Genomic DNA, 18,595 nt, shown 5'->3' on the forward strand with positions numbered 1-18,595 from the left:
CTCCTACCCTGGGGGTCTTTAAAAGGAGGCTTGATGCCTACCTAGCTGGGATCATTTGAGCCCAGTTTTTTCTCCTGCCCAGGCAGGGGGTCGGACTTGAAGATCTACAAGGTCCCTTCTGACCCTACTTCTATGATCTACTGGGATGCTCTGTGCCTTCTACTGTTGCAGCTGTCACCCCTGCCTTCATGTGTCCCCAGCCAAATCAGCAGCTGCATGGGTTGGCAGGGACAAGGTATAGGTAAAGGGGCATAGAGAGGCTCCCCAAGGTCTAAGGCTCAATCCCACAGTGTCCCACCCACCTACACCTGGGCCCAGAGAGGGCCTGCCCACCAACCTGGCTTGTTGCAAGATGTGGCAGAGACTCAGTGGCTCCCCAGGGGCACATCTGAGGAGACTGGAAGAGCCCCAGTGCCCCACACTGGGAAGGGGAGCCCTGCAGGCAGAGCCAGAGCAGCACCAGATGGGCCAGGCTGGGAGTTGCCATACCAAGTAATTGTTTAAATGTTGTAATCACAACAGGTTAAATGGATAGTTTTTAAGTTAGTATTTACATCCCTATTCCCCACCAAGCGGGCCCCTCCCCTTCTGCTCCAGCTTTGGTCCCTCTAGCCTGGACTCAACCCAGCCAGGAGCTGCTGCCACTTCACCCTGGCCAGATTGGCCTGGAGTCTAACCACAGCTCCTGTTGCTGCTGACTTCCCTGGCGAAGCAAACAGCAGCAAAAGGGGAATGGGAGGGAGAGGACTACAGATAATCACAAGCGGGGAGGCATGTAATAGCAGACAGCAGGGAGGGCGCAAGGGGTGGGGGTCTGGCCCTTCACTCCCTGCTTTCCCTGCCACAGCAGCGGGGGTAACAAATTTAAGATAATTTTTCATGTATATAATATAATTATTGGAAGGTTAATTGCTATGATTTCCCATGTATACAGTCTAATTATTGGGGATAGAATCACCTTAAATTCAAAGTGGCCTTGGATTTAGACAAACACAGCACTCCCTCATCACTGGAAAATGTTTAACAGTTATTTACCTTACAATGATATTTTCCTATCCCAAGTCAACCATTTCCTTAATTTGAATTTTCTGGGAAAAGCTTATAGTGAGTGACTGAAAATATTTCAGTGATTTAAACCTCTTTTATACTTCATCCTTTTTCTATAACTGTGCTTGGCACTTAAGACCAGAAGCAGCAACTAACAAATCCTTAAAATAAATAAATAAATAAATAAATAAATAAATAAATAAAAACACTTCCTAGGTTTTGTACCTAGGTTTCAAATCTGCTCTGACCGAATCCAATTTTGCTTAAAACTTACAAGATCAGCCTTATACATATTGCTAAGAACACAACAAGGACCACCATTCTAAGTGGAAAAGCTCTTGCAGCTTTTCCAGTTTTACTAAACACTTCTGGTTCACAAGAATAATCTCTTCAGTAGAGACACTATTGAGTTCCATGGAAGCTTGTAAACACATCTTGAACTATTACAATGTATTGTTATCACCTACCCATTTTAAATCAATAGCAGGATAACTTTTTAATGTATCGCCACACTAGCAACAGCTTTTTCTTTTACTGTTTAGACTGGGATAGGCAAAATGCAGCCTATGGACCACATGTGGCCCGCCAAGCTATTCTATCTGGGTTGCAGGGCCCCTAAAAAATTTAGAAAATTAATATTTATCTGCCCCTGGCTGGCTGTCATGCAGCCCTCAACAGCTTGCCAAAAAACTCAGTAAGCAGCCTTCGCTTGAAATAATTGCCCAGCCCTGATTTAGAGAAACAAGTGCAGCAGCAATTAAGCTGCATGGGAAAAAAAAAAAGTGTGCGCCAGTTTAGAAAATTTTGCAAACAGAAAAACAATTTCCTATGCATACTGCAGGCCTGAGAATGTCTGTCTCAATTCTTTATGCCAAAACTACCTTCCTACTCCACCCACTTTTAACAATCTAATACTAACCCATGCTCTTATACCAGGCAGGCCTGCAGCAAGAACCAACAGCAGCCACATACATAGCTTCTGAAGATAACCTCTCACCTGTATTTCATACAGCCTTTCCTCATTTCCCTTGGCTGTGATCATTTCCTCTTGTGTTCATCAAATTACTTCATGCTGAATTCCTGGGGGAAACTCAGGTTCTTAACTTCTCCACTACACTCCGGCACTATATTGAAATAGTTAACTATAGCACTAACCTACAAGGAGCATGAAGAGAATCAAACCCTCTATCTGCATCCATTCTCCCATAACTGTAATGCAGTTTGCGGGGGGGGGGGGGGGGGGGGGGGGGCAGGGATCATGCCATTCATTTTTCTTCCACCTTTCATAATACTACAATTGATCCCTACTGCAATACCCATCATTTAACTGATTTTAAGAGAAACACATTTCTCTAGCGAGTTAACCACAAACACAGAGTTAGGATCTAGGAGATTTACTATGGTCATGGTCGCACAGAAATGCAAATACAGGATTTGGCAGGAAGCAGAAGAGAAGCTGTCTAGATGAAATGCCAGACAAGACTGGAAAGGCTTTTCCATCTCCCGAGACCTTAGTTTCATGTTATTACTTTCCTAGCATCTGCCAAAGCCTCTACTTGGGCTCAGGGCAGTGAGAGGAGGTCACAGCTTCAGTAAGCAGCACTGGCATTCACTGCTGCCAGAAAAGAGAACAGGCAGGGAGAAAGTCTCCCCCCTCCCCCCCCCTGCAGCTAATTTAAAGATTAATACTTCCCTCTCCCTTCCTCACCTTCAGGTCTTATGGCAGTAAGAACAACAGCAGAGTCCACATTGCACTCCTTTACAGAGCAAAGTTTCCACTGAAGAAAACTGGAAGGGCAGTCTGAGCTCATCTGTGCAGGGACCACCTCTCACTGAACTTGGAGACCAGTCTGCACACTAATAAACCTACCAGTTTCACTTACTAATTTTATTACCCAATTCTCCCCACCACACACTTATTTACCTTCCAAATTACAGGGATTGGCTTGTCTATACTATAACACTGTGCAGGGAAGGAAGAGCAATTAGAGCCTTGCCTCTATTAGACTCTGCAGAGACCACCAATTAATATGCTCAGCTTTTTTTTAAGTCTCTCAACTACGTGCTTTCCTACTTCTTGCTTTCCCCTGGCCCTATTTAAAAATATGATCAAGATGCAAAAACCAATATTTCCAAGTACAGGGGTCCAAAGTCAAACACCTTAACCTGTATTCAGACACTGAGCCAGTGGCATCAAACATGTGACACACCAGTAGTCTAGCAGGCTACCAGAAGTTGGAGGCATGTCCTGCTAACAGAATTTGGGTCCCTGCACCCTGATGAATGAGGCCCTGAACACATCACTGCCAAATACAGCCCCACTGCACTTAATGCTGGCCTGGGAGGAACCCCACTGATCCAGATCTGGCCTGAAGCAAGTTTAACACCAATGCTTTAAGTGATTTTTCAGGGGTGTTTTGTCATCCACAGCTGCCACTGAAATCAAAAGAGTTCTAAGTGCTCTACATCTCAGAAGACTTAGATCCCTTGAGATATACACATAGCCTTATTCTCAAAGGTCTTCCAAGTCTAATGTGGGGGCAGGAGACAGAGAGAGAGAGAGATGCATCAGCTGGGGGCAGTTTTAGGCATAAACCCAAAACAGGCCTTGAACTCATGCCTTCAGAGCTAAGTTCACCTCAAGAAACCTTAGTCCAGTAGTTCTCAACCTTTTAAGACGCAAGGCCCCCCTCAGAAAATGCCATCTCTTAGCCTTCATTCAGTTTTTGAATACAGAAAAATAGTAGAGCTATTCTTCTGTTGTAAAACAAGTCAGAAAGACAACAGCAGGTCCAAATGTTTGTGACACCCTGGATTCCTATTTGAAATCTCTGGGTTTATCTTGTGAATCATACATAGGTATTTGCACACTTAATGCTGCAAGTGTTGCATGGTATCTTTAAAAGGATCCAATGGCACCCTGGTTGAGAATCATGACCTTAACCATTCTGCCTCTGCATACCATTTGACATCTTTAGTGCTTAACTTCAAATATTTCAGTTTGAATATTAGACACTTGACCAACAAAGTTAGTAAGAAAAAGATGGGAACAGAACGCAAGACCTCCACCTCCAAATGTGTGTGAAAAGATAACCACACCATAAAACTAAAACTTTTTGGTGTCCCTTCTTTCTCTATCAACACTGTCATACTTGCACTTTTGGCCAAGAACCTTCATCTTTCACTCCATGTATATAAGCAGTGGTAACAAACACCAGTCAAACAGCATTGCAACTCAAATTCAGAAGTTACACCCCACATTGTGGCTAATGTAGAAATAGTTTCTTGGTAAGTCAGAAGGCGTTTTTAAACTAATAACAGCTTAATACGGGATATTTCTCTGTACAGCACATCTATCGCTGGCTAAATCTATGCCAAAAATATCATTGCACTGAGAGGCATGCAGTAGTGGAACAAAAAGGTGCGCCCCTTTTCTGTTCTTTCATGGCAGAGGAGATGGATTGGTTTTAAGACTTTATTTAAAAATATGGACACATTCATTGCCTGTGAAGCTGTCTCAGAAAGATTAAAGGGCATACGTTGATCATGTCAGCACCCTCACACCTAGACTCAATGTGACCCTTTGGCAAGGATTTTATGAGACCTCTTGGCCACATGCCCCATTATCTGTAGTTTTTGATGGCAGACCTAGATTATGACTGAACTGCATCATTCTTGTGAAATATAGTAATAGTACAAGATCAACAGTAAGCTGATCCCAGTCTATCAAGCACCCCGATTTTCCGAGTAAGATCAGAATTCTGCTCCAAAATCAAGAGGAATCTCAAAGCACATATATATTTTTGCATCATCAGTTGTTAGTGAAGCAGGATACCAAGGACTGTATTCAACTCAGCCTTTTCCATAAAGTTGTGGCCAAGTAGAGCAAACAGATTAACCTGAAGGTTAAATCATGATAGCATTTTGTGCAACTTCTTTACCTCCATATCAAAAAAAATCTTCATCTATACCAGGGGTATCAGAGATATGACCAAGGGCCATATATGTCCTGCAGAGCCATTTCACCCTGCTTCCGGGGCTTTTGGAGAGGCTGGGGCAAGCAGGCACAGGGCCCACTACTGAATTCCTGGCTACAGACCCCCTATCAGGAAGACATGGCCTTACAATCCAGATCCATTGCAGAGCTCTGAGAGCATTTGGTACTCCTGACCTATGCCTAGCATCTTTAAATGCAAAGCTTCATTCTTTAAGCTAAAAATTATAAGGGAAAAAAATTGTTGGGTTGCAGCTGAACCTGAACCATTATTTCAAACAGGTCTCAGCTTTGCAAAATGCTATCAAGTACACCCACCCACTTCTAACAGGTAAAACAGCAGAGATTTTTCTTCCCATTGCAGTAAAACATGGGCAGAAAGACTGTGCGCGAGTCAGCAAGTTTTAATGACAATTTTGCAAAGCTGAAATAACTAGTGGGATTTTGTTCTGTTTTTAGTACAAAGCACCACTGAATAACACGTATGCCAGTTAGAACACTTCAGCTTAATTATTTCATTCCAAACTGTGCCTTTAGAAAAGTGGCATACTAAGACTTCTTTTACTGATTATATATACCAAGAAACTTAACATTTTCCCCTCCTTCAGCATAATATCCACCTAAAGAAAATCAAGTAAAGGGAAGTTCATGCCTTTCACAAGCAAACCAGAGAAGGGAATACAAGGCTGTATTGTTTAGCCTCGTATGATTCTTCCTGCATGTCTTGATAGCAACAGAAGTCTGGAGTCACCCTTACATAATCAAGCCAATGTAATTTTGATACTGTAAAATAAAGATTCCTTCTGGATTAAAACAGTTTGGAAAAGTGTATCCAGTACATTTTACTTCCCCTGGCACTGTTAACTGCCAGGAATACCCTGAACAGCAGTTCTGAACAACAGTTGCCTAAATTAAAGAGATACATTTCTCTCAACCCTACCTCATTAACTTCAGGCCACAAAAATCCTTCCCAAAAGCATTAGCCAAAAGTTCCCCAAAATACAGACTATGCCATCCCCTTTAAAACACCCTCAAAAGTGAACTACTGAATAGGATAAGCATGCACACAATTTTTAAGTCATACAGCATTCTTTATACTGCTGCAGCACAGTGAGGCCTCTTGATGCTAGGTACCACACACGTCAAATCAAAACTTTATAAACTAAAACAAACAAAACCCATAAGGAAAGCACAGAAGGGAAGCTGGGGAAGAAAGGGACACCCCGCTCCTAATTCAGGCCTGAGGGGGTGTGAGTTGCCAGGCTGGCAACTCTAGATGGGCAAAGTGCCTGCTGTCACCATGATCATTTCTCATATCACCGTAACACCTTTCCCCAAAACTTCCCCATTTAATTAAGTCTTATATAAACTTATTTTTGTAGACACACTAGCAAAGTGTTGGTCATGCTTTAACCTTGAATGTAGAGATGCAGTCCCACAAGTCATGGTGCTAAAGCAAAGGATGCCAGGGCACTGCAAGGTCCCACTAGGTCCTTTGAATGGTACCATGAGGTGTGGGGAGATATGCAGGTAAGCTAAGCAGATAAGCCAAGCTCAGGCTTGCCCCTGCCTGGATGATGCCCCACACTTATTGTCCAGGCCCTATATAAGGAGGCAAGAACTGAAATATGAATAATTAGTTTTTGAAGTTGGATGCTGTTCAATTCACAAGAGTTCTGGAGGGGTACCTCGAATCCAATAAGGCTGAGAACCGCTGTGCTAAGCCATCATAAAGCAGAAACGGAATTATTTTTAGCTATGGTTTTCTCTAGCTTCCCTCACTTTTCCTTTCTACTGAAAGCAAAAAGCCCAGAAGTTCCAGTTTCATTTCTCAGTCCATTTCACTAATTCATACTTTAAATCAGCAACTTCACTTAGCTGACGCTGAGAAATCCTTTGCTTTCTGTTTCAAAATCACTACATGACTGCTGATCACTGTTACACAATTGCTACATTCCTCCCCAGCTACAGCTGCATTCAGAGGAAAGATGACAGTTGCCAGGTACATAACTGAATCTCATCCCTCAACAGGAAAAGACATTCCACATATTCCTACACTAAGATAATGACAGTCCCTCTTCCCGGTTGATGCTGGTCAGCATGGTAATCCCAGATTCCCTCCTGCAAGACAGATACGCTGGGGCTGGAGAGGATGTCACCAGAACACATCAGAACCACGGCACAAGATGTGCCAGCTGATGTCTCTTGCCTCCTGCAGAAGGCTGTGAGAAGCTCAATCTCCCTGAAAAGAGGAGCTCTTCTCACATTCGTCTTACCCCTCCAACTCTCCACTCACTGCCATGCTTGGTACTTTAACTTTAGCATGAGAACCGCACCAGCAGCCAACAGGACTCTCTGTTACAGCCATGACGTCCCAGTGACACCTAGACAGGCCACTGGCTCCAGCCAGCTAACAGTCCTCACAAGACAGTGGTGCTGCCTAGTGCAGGGAGCATGGGGGATGACCTGACATACCCGAGCAGACCAGTAGTGCCCAGGATACCGACACCAGGGCAACAAGGCAAACAGACGCTGCACTAGAAGGACTCCTCGTTTTCCTCCTCCATAGCCCCGGTGCCAACCCAATGGTGGAGTGCCGTTCACTGAGGCCACACCCGGAGCTGCAACAAACGCCCACGTGCGCCTGCCCCAGCCCGGCCCGGGTGCCCGGAGGGGCGGGAGGAAACGGGCCGCAGGGCTCCAGCAGGCGAGGGCTTGGCCCTACCCCAACGACGCCCCCAGAGTCTGGCCCGGCCTCATCATGTCGGTGTGAAGGGGAAGAGGCTCATTCCCGGCCGGCCGGGAACGCGGGGCCTCGTGGCGCCAGCTCAGGCCAAGCTGCCCCCGCCCCGGCGCGGACCCCTGCCCCGCGCACCTGTGTGCCGGCCGCGCCAGGCAGGCCGCGCACGTAGCCGTTGCGCAGCGCCCCATGCGCCACGACGCTGCAGCCATTAGCACGCGCCTCGCCACCAGCCCGCTCCATCCTCCCGCCGCCGCCGCTGCCGCCCGGTCGCCCCGCACCGGAAGCCCTACCCGAGCGCGGCGCCAATCGCGAGCAGCGACGTCACCTACCGCGTGGCCACCGCCCCCGAAACCCTGAAAGCAGCGGCGGCGCCCAGAGCGAGGGGGCGGGGCCCTAGGCCCGCTGCCCAATGAGATTACAGTGTCCCAGGCCGAGGGAGGACGAGTCATCGATGAGGCACGCCCAATGCCGGGGCAGAAAGCCGGCGGGAGAGGCCCAATCATCTGGTTGGGAACCGACTGGGTGAAGATGATCTACCCAATCGCAAGGCGAAGACGCAGGGGTGGGCGGGATGCGAAAGGCGCTTTGGCCAATGACAACAGAAAGGACGAGGAAGGAGCCGGAGCCCAAAATAAAAGACTAGCCAATAACAAGGCCGAGAGGCAGCGGTGGGCGGGTTCGGCCGCTGGGCGTGAGCCGGGTGCGCTCTGCACCGCTGTGAGTGCGGGGCTGCTCGGGGCTTGTGGCGCCCCGTGCCGGGCGGGCCCACCGAGAGGCTGGGCTGGACTGGGGAAGGGGGCGTGGGGCCGGGCTTATCCCGGCCGCCGCCTGCTCCTGGGGCCTGGCAAACCCTCATGAGTCATGGGGCCCCGTGACGGCGAAGAGGCGTTCCGCGGCCTGGGGCAAGGTGGATTCTCCATGGCTCACCAGGCTGAAGTTGGTTCCTTGTTCCCGGTTCCTTATTCCAGGTTTTGGTTCATTTTGCAGTTATCCTTACACGATGAAAGGTTGTTAGTAATGAATTGCATCTGCCACAGAGTTAGGATTTCATCCAAAATGTGTATTTACTAATAACTTTGTACAGTAATATCATGTTTCAAATTCATAACCTTGGGGAAAAAACCTGGGATTAGGCTCGGATTATGAGGCAAAATCCTCTTCAGTTCACCCCAAAGCACACATCTTTGCAACTGGGGGACTCTTCTGAAGGAGCCTGGGCCAACCCAAAGCTTGCCCTACCCAAAGCTTGGTTTCTGCATGGCAGGCTGGCAACTCACATAGATTCGTAGACATTAGGGATGGAAGGGACCTCACAAGATCATCAGGTCCAGCCACCTGCCCAAGGGCCAGAAAGCCAGCTGGGATCAAAGGATCCCAGCAAGATACTCCAGACACTTTCAAGAACCACTTGGATGTCTAAGTGCTTGCACCACCTCTGAGGGGAGTCTGTTCCAGGCCCAGGGGGCTCAGACAGTAAACAAGTTTTTCCTTATGTCCAGTCTGAAACAGTCTTCCAGCAGTTTGTGACCATTAGACCTTGTCTTCCTGTGAGGTGCCCTGATGAACAGATGTTCTCCCAGTTGCTGATGCACACCCCTTATATACTTACAGGCTGTCACCAAGTCACCCCTGAGCCTCCACTTCTTCAGGCAGAAGAGTCCGAGTCCTATGTCCCTCAGCCTGTCCTCATAAAGCCTGCTCTTTTGTCCTCTAACCATGTGTGTGGCTCTCCTCTGGAGCCTTCTCAAGCTTCTCACGGCCTCTCAGGCCTGAATTAAGAGCTTGGTTTGGGTTGGGAGTACCAGTGGAAATACTTTTCCAGTCATGCCAGGTGATATGTTTCTGCCATCAGGGAACATTCCCAAAGAAGCATGGGCAGACTTCTGCCCAGCCCAAAGCTCGGCTTTTGTGTGTCAGGCCCCAGGCCTGTGTACTCTTTACATAGCTCCAAATAAGCAGCTAGTTTTGGGCTGGGATTATGAGTGAAAATCCTCTTCCGGTCACCCCAGACCACGTCTCTGCCATCAGGAGACTGTTGTGGAAAAGCCTGGACACAGCATTTCCTGCCCCAGAGCTTGTTTTTTATGTGCCAGCCTGCCAACTGCCAGCCCCCAGACCTGTGTGCTACAGTGCTAGGAATAAGAAGCTGTTTTTAGGATGGGATTACAGGCCAAAACTCACTTTGGATCACGCCAAAACATATGTCACCACCACCAAGGGCTCTCCTGAAGAAGCCTGGGCAGGTCCTTCCTTGAACCAAAGCTCCTTTTTTGAGTGCCAGCTTGCCAATTAACACCCATCCTGTAAGGCCTGTATGTTGCTGTTCAGCCAGGCACTAGACCAGTGGTCACCATTCCAGAGCCTCTTGAGGTTGATCCTGGGCTGGGGGTCTGAGCATGCGTGTGCACGCCTCCCCCAGCCCAGCAGGTCAGTCAGTAGGGGAGGGAAGGGGCAGAGGCCTGCAGGGCATGTGCAGCGGGGCTTGGGCACAAAACCCAGCCTTGAAGCAGAAGCCATTTCTGCTGCACACAGATGGTGGGGGCATGTGTGCCCCTCACAAATGTGGGGCAGTGCTGAGGGCTGCAGCTCTGAGGTAGGTAGCAGGGCTGGAGCAGGGGCAGGCCCTGCACAGCTGGCACAGGGTGGGGTATGGAGCCATGAGCGGCTCGTCCAGGGGACATGGGGAGGGGAGCACACAGCCCAGGAGGGCATAGGGGAGCACATGCCCCTGGATCTGCCCACAGGGAGGGGGAGGACAGGACAGGATGAGGTGCGGGCTGTTCCTGCTGGGCTGCTCCTGGCTGAGCTGTGCAGGGCCAGGTGGCAGTGGCGGCACTGTGAGCAAGGCCACAGAGGGGGACTGTAGCCCCCCCCGACCCCTGCTCCCAGCGCTGCAGCCACCTGCCCCAAGTGCAGCGTGGGCCAGGCCCAGTGGGAACAACCCAGCACAGTCTTCCTCCTTCCTTATCCCTTCCCCCCCCAGCCCTGAGGACATGGTGGCCAGGGATTGGTGGGTGTGGGGGAGGGCAGCTGGAAGGCTGCGCCAGCCTGTTCCAGCCGAGCTGGCAGGTGGCTGTGGCGCTGGGAGTGGAGGCTGGCAGGGCCTCGATCTGCCACGCCTCACCCTACGGCCCTTTCCCCTCCCCCATCCCTTCCCCACGGACTTACCTGCTGTGAGGGGGATAGATCTTGAGTTCCTTTTAAATTCCAAAATTGATCTCTGTACTAGATGGCAGTAAGAATGGCTGTGTGCAAATATATACCAACTTACCAAATTTACCTTGAGCGCCCACCCAGCAACTTAGTAAAGTACATTTGAACTTGGGTGTTCTAATGTGAACAAACCTGTCCACTCATAAGCAAATATTAAATTAAAACAGGTTTATTACAAAGGAAAAGTGGAGGGCTGACCCAAAAAGGATTTTTACCTGTAATCCCAGCCCAAACTCAGCTCTTTATTTAGGCCTCAAGGTCTGTGAATTGGCAGCCTGACACGCAAAAGCCGAGCCGAGCTTTGGGTCAGACAGGACTATGTACTTGATACATTATATTATTTTACATTTTTTTTAGTAAATATACATTTTGATTAAATCCAAACTGTTTAGCTTGTATAATTCATTACTAACAACCTTTATGTAAAGGTTAGCTTTGAAAATAGAAGCCAGGAACCGAGAACAAGGAATCAGGAATAAGAAAACAGGAACTGGGAATAAGAAACCAATTGCAGACTCATTCATTGCTTGGAGTCTTCATGCCAGTACTGGAACATCTTGAAAACATCAGGTGCGACTCATCCCCAGGTTACGGGAGAGCTCCCCCCTGGCCTGCACTGTGCTATGGACAATAACAGTTATTTGGTTGGCTCTGCAGACACCACATCCAGAGTTATGTCATCTCATGTTTCCCCAAAAGCTGTCTACACGTTATCAGATCAGTACCCCATGGACCAGAGGTGCCAACTGTTAAGTCTACCTGGAGCCATACTTGAAAACACAGTTCCAAAGCCTGGAGGCCTTCCAACTAGGGGTGGGAAACTTGTTTAACAACTAGGCAAATAAAAGACAATGCTGTAAATGTAGCATCTGCAGTGGGACTGAATCTGTCCTGTTAACACTTGGGTCACCGAGGCCTCACACATAGGGGGAGAAGGCTGATAAGGTCAAGACCCCTACAGAGTGCATAATGGTTCAGCAACACCCGCAAGGCTTGGGGTGTGGAGTAAGCAAGGAATAGAGTCATGCAATCTCCACTTAAGGCTAGAGGTGCCCTGCAGAGGCATAGGTGAGCTGAGAAGGGCCTATTAGCTTGAGGGCTGAGCTAAGGCAAAGGGAATCCAGGAGGGGCCTGGTAGTGATTTGCAGGGACTCAGGCTCTTTCATAACAGCCCATGGCCACCCTCCCTTACACTATCTCTAATACGAACAAGGCATGGCAGGAAAGTGAAGAAGGGAGGGCTACATTAGAACCTGAGCCAGGCAGGGAACACGTCATGGCTGCCCCACTGGCCAAGAACCTACTACAGTTATGTATAAGGAAGGGAACAGCAAACAAAAGGGAATCTGTAGCTGTGCCCTACCTTCGCAGCTTCTCAAGGCAGAACAGGGGTAGCAGGAGGCTTTCTTCAGAAGGTTGAGGAGTGTCAACTGAAAGGTTTTTGTTAAATTTTATTTTGGGGTTTGACATTCCAGTTTCAACTTAAAAGGCTAGTAGAGAACTGGTGGGAAAGGGATATTCTAACAAGTCAAAATACAGACAGGTTGAAACAGGCTGAGCTGTGGTTTTTTCAAACCTAAATTGAGGGGAGGGGACATGTTAATCTAGAGTCTGCTCTCAGTCGCATCAGAATAAATACACAGTAACTTCACAGAAGGCAATCAAGTTATCCCAAGTTAACACACACAGGTATGAAAGTAGCATCTGGCCCCTTGATTCTTTAATCGTCAGTCTTTATTTATAGGTTTTGGGGCAATGCCCAGGATCCCATTGTATCGAGTGCTGCACACAGATAGAAAATGAGTTTAATACACACTTCTGACAAAAAATAACTCCTCATGAAAGAGCCAACAGTTTCATCCTCCTCAAGGGAAGGCTGAGAAAGCTGCATATCTGGCCTCAACCTACTTATAAAGGTGCTTTCTTCTTCTGTTTATTTTGTGAGGTTGCCTGGCAAATAGGGGTCCTTGGTATTAGATGTAGGTTCAGATGTGGCATCAGTCAAATGTAGACTTTTGGGCAGCCACAGGTAGGCAGGAGTGGGACATTGGACATTAAGGGCATTTTTACATGTGGTTTGGGACACAGCCCCTGGTGCTTTAATTAGCAAGCTGTGCTACTTAAATGCACCTGCACATCACATGTATCAGTATCCCCATGCTGAAGAAGTGGTGGTGGGGCACTTTGAACTAAAGCACATTGAACATGTTTTATTCCAAAGCGCCCCACAGCCATTTTTTCAGCACAGAGATGCAAGGGGATGCTGATACACACAATGCAGAAGGCTGCTGGAGTGCGTTGATTTCTGTGCTCCAGCAGATTCAATTAATCAATTTTGCTCCTACACTCTGGATTTCCAGTGTATTGGAGCAGGCTCCCCACGTATGGTTCTCTCTGGCCTACCTGATTCTCTTGCTTACTCCAGGTGCTCCCTCCCAAAACTTACCTGTCTGCCACTAAAGCCTTTATGAGCCAGTATAAGTGGCTGACTTTGCCTGGTTTCTCTGTGTAGTGAGATGGAGCCTTAGGCTAAGGCAGGGTGAGCCATCTCCTCTCTTACATTCCTCAGGCAGGAAGTCAAACACAGAGAGGCTGCAACGAAAGCCAGGAATGTCTGTGTTCAGTATCTGCGGCCCTTTGAGAAGGACCAGGATAGCTGCTCAGAAAATGTGTAGGCAGGAGGGGTGGTGGAGGAGGGAACACAGCAGAGTTCTGAGCCCCCTTCCAGACAAAGAGAACGTGAGATGGAAGAACCACTGAAAGGAAGCATCTCTTGTAGAAACCAAAGGGTTAATGAAGAAATGAATGTCAAATTGAAGAGAAGAGTGAGTCAGTCACTGAAATGTCTGAGTGAGAGAGAAATAGTGCACCATGTACGGGAGAAAATAGCCCTGCGGTTTGGCTAGGGAATCACCATCTCTTCAGGCCAACCACACTGCTAGATAGGGTGGAACCAGACATTGCCTTTGTGCCCTTGTAAGAGAGCCTGGGGCTCCTTGTTCCTTTAAGATAAAAGCAGCTGAGCCAGGCAGCTCTGGCAGCAAGTGCAGGTTGCTGCACCTGCAGGCAGCCTGCTGACCAGAAGTAGGCAGGGCCCTGGGAGTATATAAGCCTGAGCCTTGGGCTGGCAACATAGTCTAATCTTGGCTGGAGGGTTAGGAGCTGCCCAGGGGTGATAGGCTGCCTGTGGGAATGCAGAGGCTCAGGGAGTGCACAGGGAGCCCAGGCGGGGAGGTATGCCAATGCAAGGGGTGAAGGAAGGTTTGCCCTCTTAAAGGGGCAGAGGGCTGCTTTCACTACTTTTGTTTATGTTATAGCTAGAGAACCACTGAATTCATGGCAGAAGTAGGGTGCACTGTGACTCTTTTAATCTTGCAGATTTCCCCCAACCCTTCCCCCCTGCTGATTGGTGGAGGGGCCCCACTTGTGGCTTACTTCTGATCAGCAGGGACCCTGATTTTCTACAATAAAAAAAAAATCACAAATTCTCTGATAAAAATCACAAAATCCATGGTTAAAATTAAATGCCCCCCATAGCCCTGCTGGTGTCCCTCACCACCCTCAGCCCACAGCCCTCCAGCCCTGCTTGTGTCCTTTGCCCCCCACCTGCAGCCCTTGGCCCCACTAGCCCTGCCCCCAAAAGGAAGGCAGCGGCTGCTACAGCAGGAGCACGAGCCAGTTCCCCCCCTGCTGCCTTCCTGCTGCAGGCCAGAGTGGGGTCGGCTCCCAGTGGCAGTGTGCACTCCAGGGGAGCAGGGAGACCCATGCCCCCCAGATCTGGGGGGAAGGGTGGTTGCAGGCTGCAGGCTCATGCTCCCCAGGCCCTCCAGAGCACAGTGTGTGCAACCCAGTGCAGCAGCACATGGGGGGACGCGCACGAAAGTTGCCTGCCACTGCAAGCTCCGCTAGTCGCACATGCTGTGCTCTGGAGGGCCTGTGGGAGGGCAGCAGAGTGGGGAGTGCAGCATTTGCAACCCAGGGTTTGCGGCTGGCCAGGCACTTCGGCTGAGGGAGGACAGGGAGGGGGGTTGCAGTCTTCCTACTCCTGGCTGGAGTGCCTGGCCAGCTGCAAACTGCCCCCTCCAGCCAGAGAGTTTCCAAGCTGGCTGAGGAGCGGGGGAGGCTGCAAACCCCACCCCTTCTCCTGGGGAGAGTGCCTGGCCGGCTGCAAGCCTCCCCATTTGCTCAGCCAGCTTGAGTACTCTCCAGCCAGGCACTCTGACTGGAAGGGGTGGGGTTGCAGCTGGCTGGGTGTGGCAGAGGTTTGCAGCCAGCCAAGCACTCTGGCCAGGAGTGGGGAAGCTGAAAAATCCCTTTCCTGCTCCCTCATCCCCTAGCCAGCTTCCCCAACCCCAGCCCTGCCCTACAACCCCCAAGCCCCCCTTACCTCCAGCAAGAAGAGTGAGCCTAAAACAGTCTCCAGTAAGTGCAAGTATTGGTCCCTGCCCTTCCCCCTCACCATTCCTCTCTGGGCAGGGTTGAGGGTTTTCCCGCCACTTTTGCAAACAGATCTTGGAGGCTGGAACTCAGCCAGCCTGCAGAGCTCTTTGCAAAAGGGGGAAATCCACAGGTTTCTCTTCTAAAAGGGAAAATCTGTGTTTTCTCTGATAAAAATGGGAAGTCCGTGGTTTTCTCTGTTTTTCCATGGGAAACGGAAAACCCGGATCCCTGCTAATCAGCAGGGAAGCAAAGACTGCAGTTTTAAATATGGTGCTGTTCTTGCCTCCCGCCACTGATTGGCTGAGGGGCCCTGAACAGCCCTGCTGTTTGCTGCTGACTGGTGGGGAGGCAAAAAAGGCACCAGGCTTAAAACCATGGTTTTAGCTTACCTGCTGATCAGGAGGAAGTGGTGGGGTCTTCTGCTAATCATCAGTAGGGGGGCAAGGGTAGAGGTGCACGCGAGGGAACATGCAAGATTAATGGAGCTAGTGTGCACTCTACTTCCACTGTGAATTTGGTAGGTCCCTGTCATGGGCATCTCCCCAGATGAATGGCCAGGCCACAGTGAAATGGCAGAATGCTAGGCCATAACACAGGCCTCCTCTACATGGGTGACCCCTGTCACACTCACAAGGCAGGGAAGTCAGTTGCATCAAACTGCCATCGAAGCAGGAAGGAAATTGCAACATAACTGGCTAAGGAGAAGAAAATGAGGGGACTGTGTGAAGAAGGGGCTACTGACAAGTAAACAGAATGCTGGCAGGAAGGTAACACAATTGGCCAGTAAAAATAAGTGAAAAAGAGTAAGGGTATAAAAGGGTAAAGCCACGAGGCCCTGACTGGGGAAGTTCAAACCATAACTTCAAGCGTCAAAGGGCCTGTGGACTGATCACCCGCATTGTCATCCACGCGCCGCCCCCCCCGCCCCCGAACACTGCCTCAGCTCGTTCTTGAAGCCTCCGCAAAGAGACTAACGTTCCCAGCCATGAAGCTGCTCCTTTTGTTTGCTGTAGTGGTAAGCATGCATGTAAGACTGTAGTCATTTATGTTTGTATTTGTCTATCTTTCCTGTAAAAGACACGAGCCATTGACCAAGTCTGGGTCTAGGGTCTTGGCTAGCCACACCAAGGTCGTCCGCGATCTTGAAAGCAAGGGGCCTTGACCTGAACCCTGTGACTCAATGGACATAATTTCCCATTTAGCTGTTTGTAGTTATTTTGAATTGATTATGTTTTGATTGTTAAATGACCTTTTAAGAAATATGAGCCATTGACCAGGTCTGAGACTAGGGTCCTGGCCAGCCGCACCAAAATCACTCGTGGTTTTGAAAGCAAGGGGCCTTGACCCGAACCTCGTGACCCAACGGACTTCGCTCCTCAGCTTTGATTGTTTGATTATTGTATGTTGCCATAGATTAGTATTATATAGGAAATCATTTGCTTGAGTTGTCAATATTTTATAGGTTAAAGCCAAATAAATATATTGCATATTAATCATAAGCTGCGTCCTCATTGGTGTCCAGCCCACCGACCTAGCCACAACTGGGCATTTTCAACCTAGTGCATCAGTGCCTAGTTATAGCCTGAGGGCTTATATTGATGTTGTGTTTACACTGGTGGTTTGGGCTGGGACTATAGGGGTGGTATGAGGAGGTCCCATTAGTGCCTGAGGGGCACATGATCACCTTGACCCCTGCCAGGGGCAGACTGAAGGCTTGAGCTACTGTTGAGCTCAGAGAGGGGCAGAGTGTAAGGCTGCAGAGCCAGACAGAGACCAGAGGCCTGGCTCCTGAGCGGGGCACAGCCAGATAGGGGCCAGGGGCACAGTCACAGGCAGTTGTTGAGCCTGGAGTGGGCACAGTGCTACATTAAGGCCATGGAGCAAGAAGGGGGTCCGGTGCCCAAGAAGGGTGCAACAAAATGGGCCTGGCACCCACGAGGGGTGCAGCCACACAGGGGCCATGGGCTTAGCAGACAGGGACCAGGGGCCCAGCACCCAAGAGGGACAAACCAGAGCTAGTGCCTCAAAGCCAGGTCTGACACAGTGGGCCCACTCTGCCCCTTTACTCTCTGGATTTGGAACCACACAATTAGCCTCTATGGCTTGAGGTGCTCTGCAGAGGTACAGTTATAGAGAGAGGTTCAGCAAGGGTTCTGAAGACCAGTAGAGTGCTAGGCATTGGTGACACATAGGGGTTGCCCACAGGGGCACATGCACCCCCTGAGCTTGGTGGTGCATCCCCTGTAAAAACTGCTGCCGGTGGGCAGCCGCCGCTCACCACCCCCTGCCTCACCACTGACACCACCAGAAGCATCTATGGGCAGTCCCCAATCGTCACTGGCCACTGCTGACACTGCTGGCAGCATCTGTGGGTGGTTGCCAATGGTGCTTGCCAACCCCCCTGCTGTCAACACTGCCACTGCCACACCCTGCTGCTGACACTGGCACTGCTGCCTGTAGGCAGTCGCTGTGCTCCCTCAGTCTCCGGGGGCACGCAGCATTCATGGTGCCAGGGAACCATAGCAGGGAGTTCATTGGAACCAGGGCTATGTGAAGGCCCATGGCCAACATGAGGGTTCAGATGAAGACACTCCAAAGTGGGACGGCTTCATTAACGTCTGTCAGCATGCACCAGGAGCAGGGCTGTGTTGATGCAGCATAGCCCTCCCCTTATTGTTATCTTCAGAATGGGAGGGGGAGAAGGAAGGGCAAGGAACTGTTGGAGGTTTGCCCAGCCTGTACTGGAGGGCGGGGCGGCCAGTAGACTGGAGCCCCCTTCTCTGAGGTGTCAGTATTCACAAAGAGGTGGTGCTCTCACCTTCCCCGGAAATCTTCAAGAGGAGACTGGATAGGCACCTGGCTGGGGTCTTATGACCCCTGCCACCCCCAGTGCTCCTTCCTGCCCATGGCGGGGGGTCGGACTAGATGATCTGTCTAGCTCCCTTCCGACTCATTGATTCTATGAATGCCAGATTCTCTCATGAGACCTGTTGCATGACCTTCACTCAACAAACCAATACATGGTGCTTTTGGTCTGGTTTTCATCATCAGCCAGAATCATCACTTCCTTCATCCTGGATAGGATTACAGAATAGTAAGTTATGGTGAAATGACTCTCTGAGTAGGCAGATGCCTCAGCTCTTTTTGCTCCTTGCTGT

The 18,595-nt window shown here is 49.6% G+C and overlaps 1 protein-coding gene across 2 annotated transcripts in view; it reads right to left on the minus strand.

Moving 5' to 3' along the window:
* SPTLC2 (serine palmitoyltransferase long chain base subunit 2) overlaps positions 1-8,233 on the minus strand; it is a 127,611-nt gene extending 119,378 nt beyond the window's left edge. The window contains exon 1 of one of the 2 annotated variants that reach the window (XM_090033793.1): positions 8,075-8,233. In XM_090033793.1, coding sequence (XP_089889919.1) covers positions 8,075-8,233 — 159 coding nt within the window. The other variant, XM_090033795.1, reaches the window with a different exon arrangement.
* Between the last annotated feature and the right edge of the window lie 10,362 nt (positions 8,234-18,595).

The sequence above is a fragment of the Crocodylus siamensis genome, chromosome 2 (genome assembly GCF_052110815.1).
Source record: "Crocodylus siamensis isolate JL-2025a chromosome 2, ASM5211081v1, whole genome shotgun sequence".
Lineage (NCBI taxonomy): Eukaryota > Metazoa > Chordata > Crocodylia > Crocodylidae > Crocodylus > Crocodylus siamensis.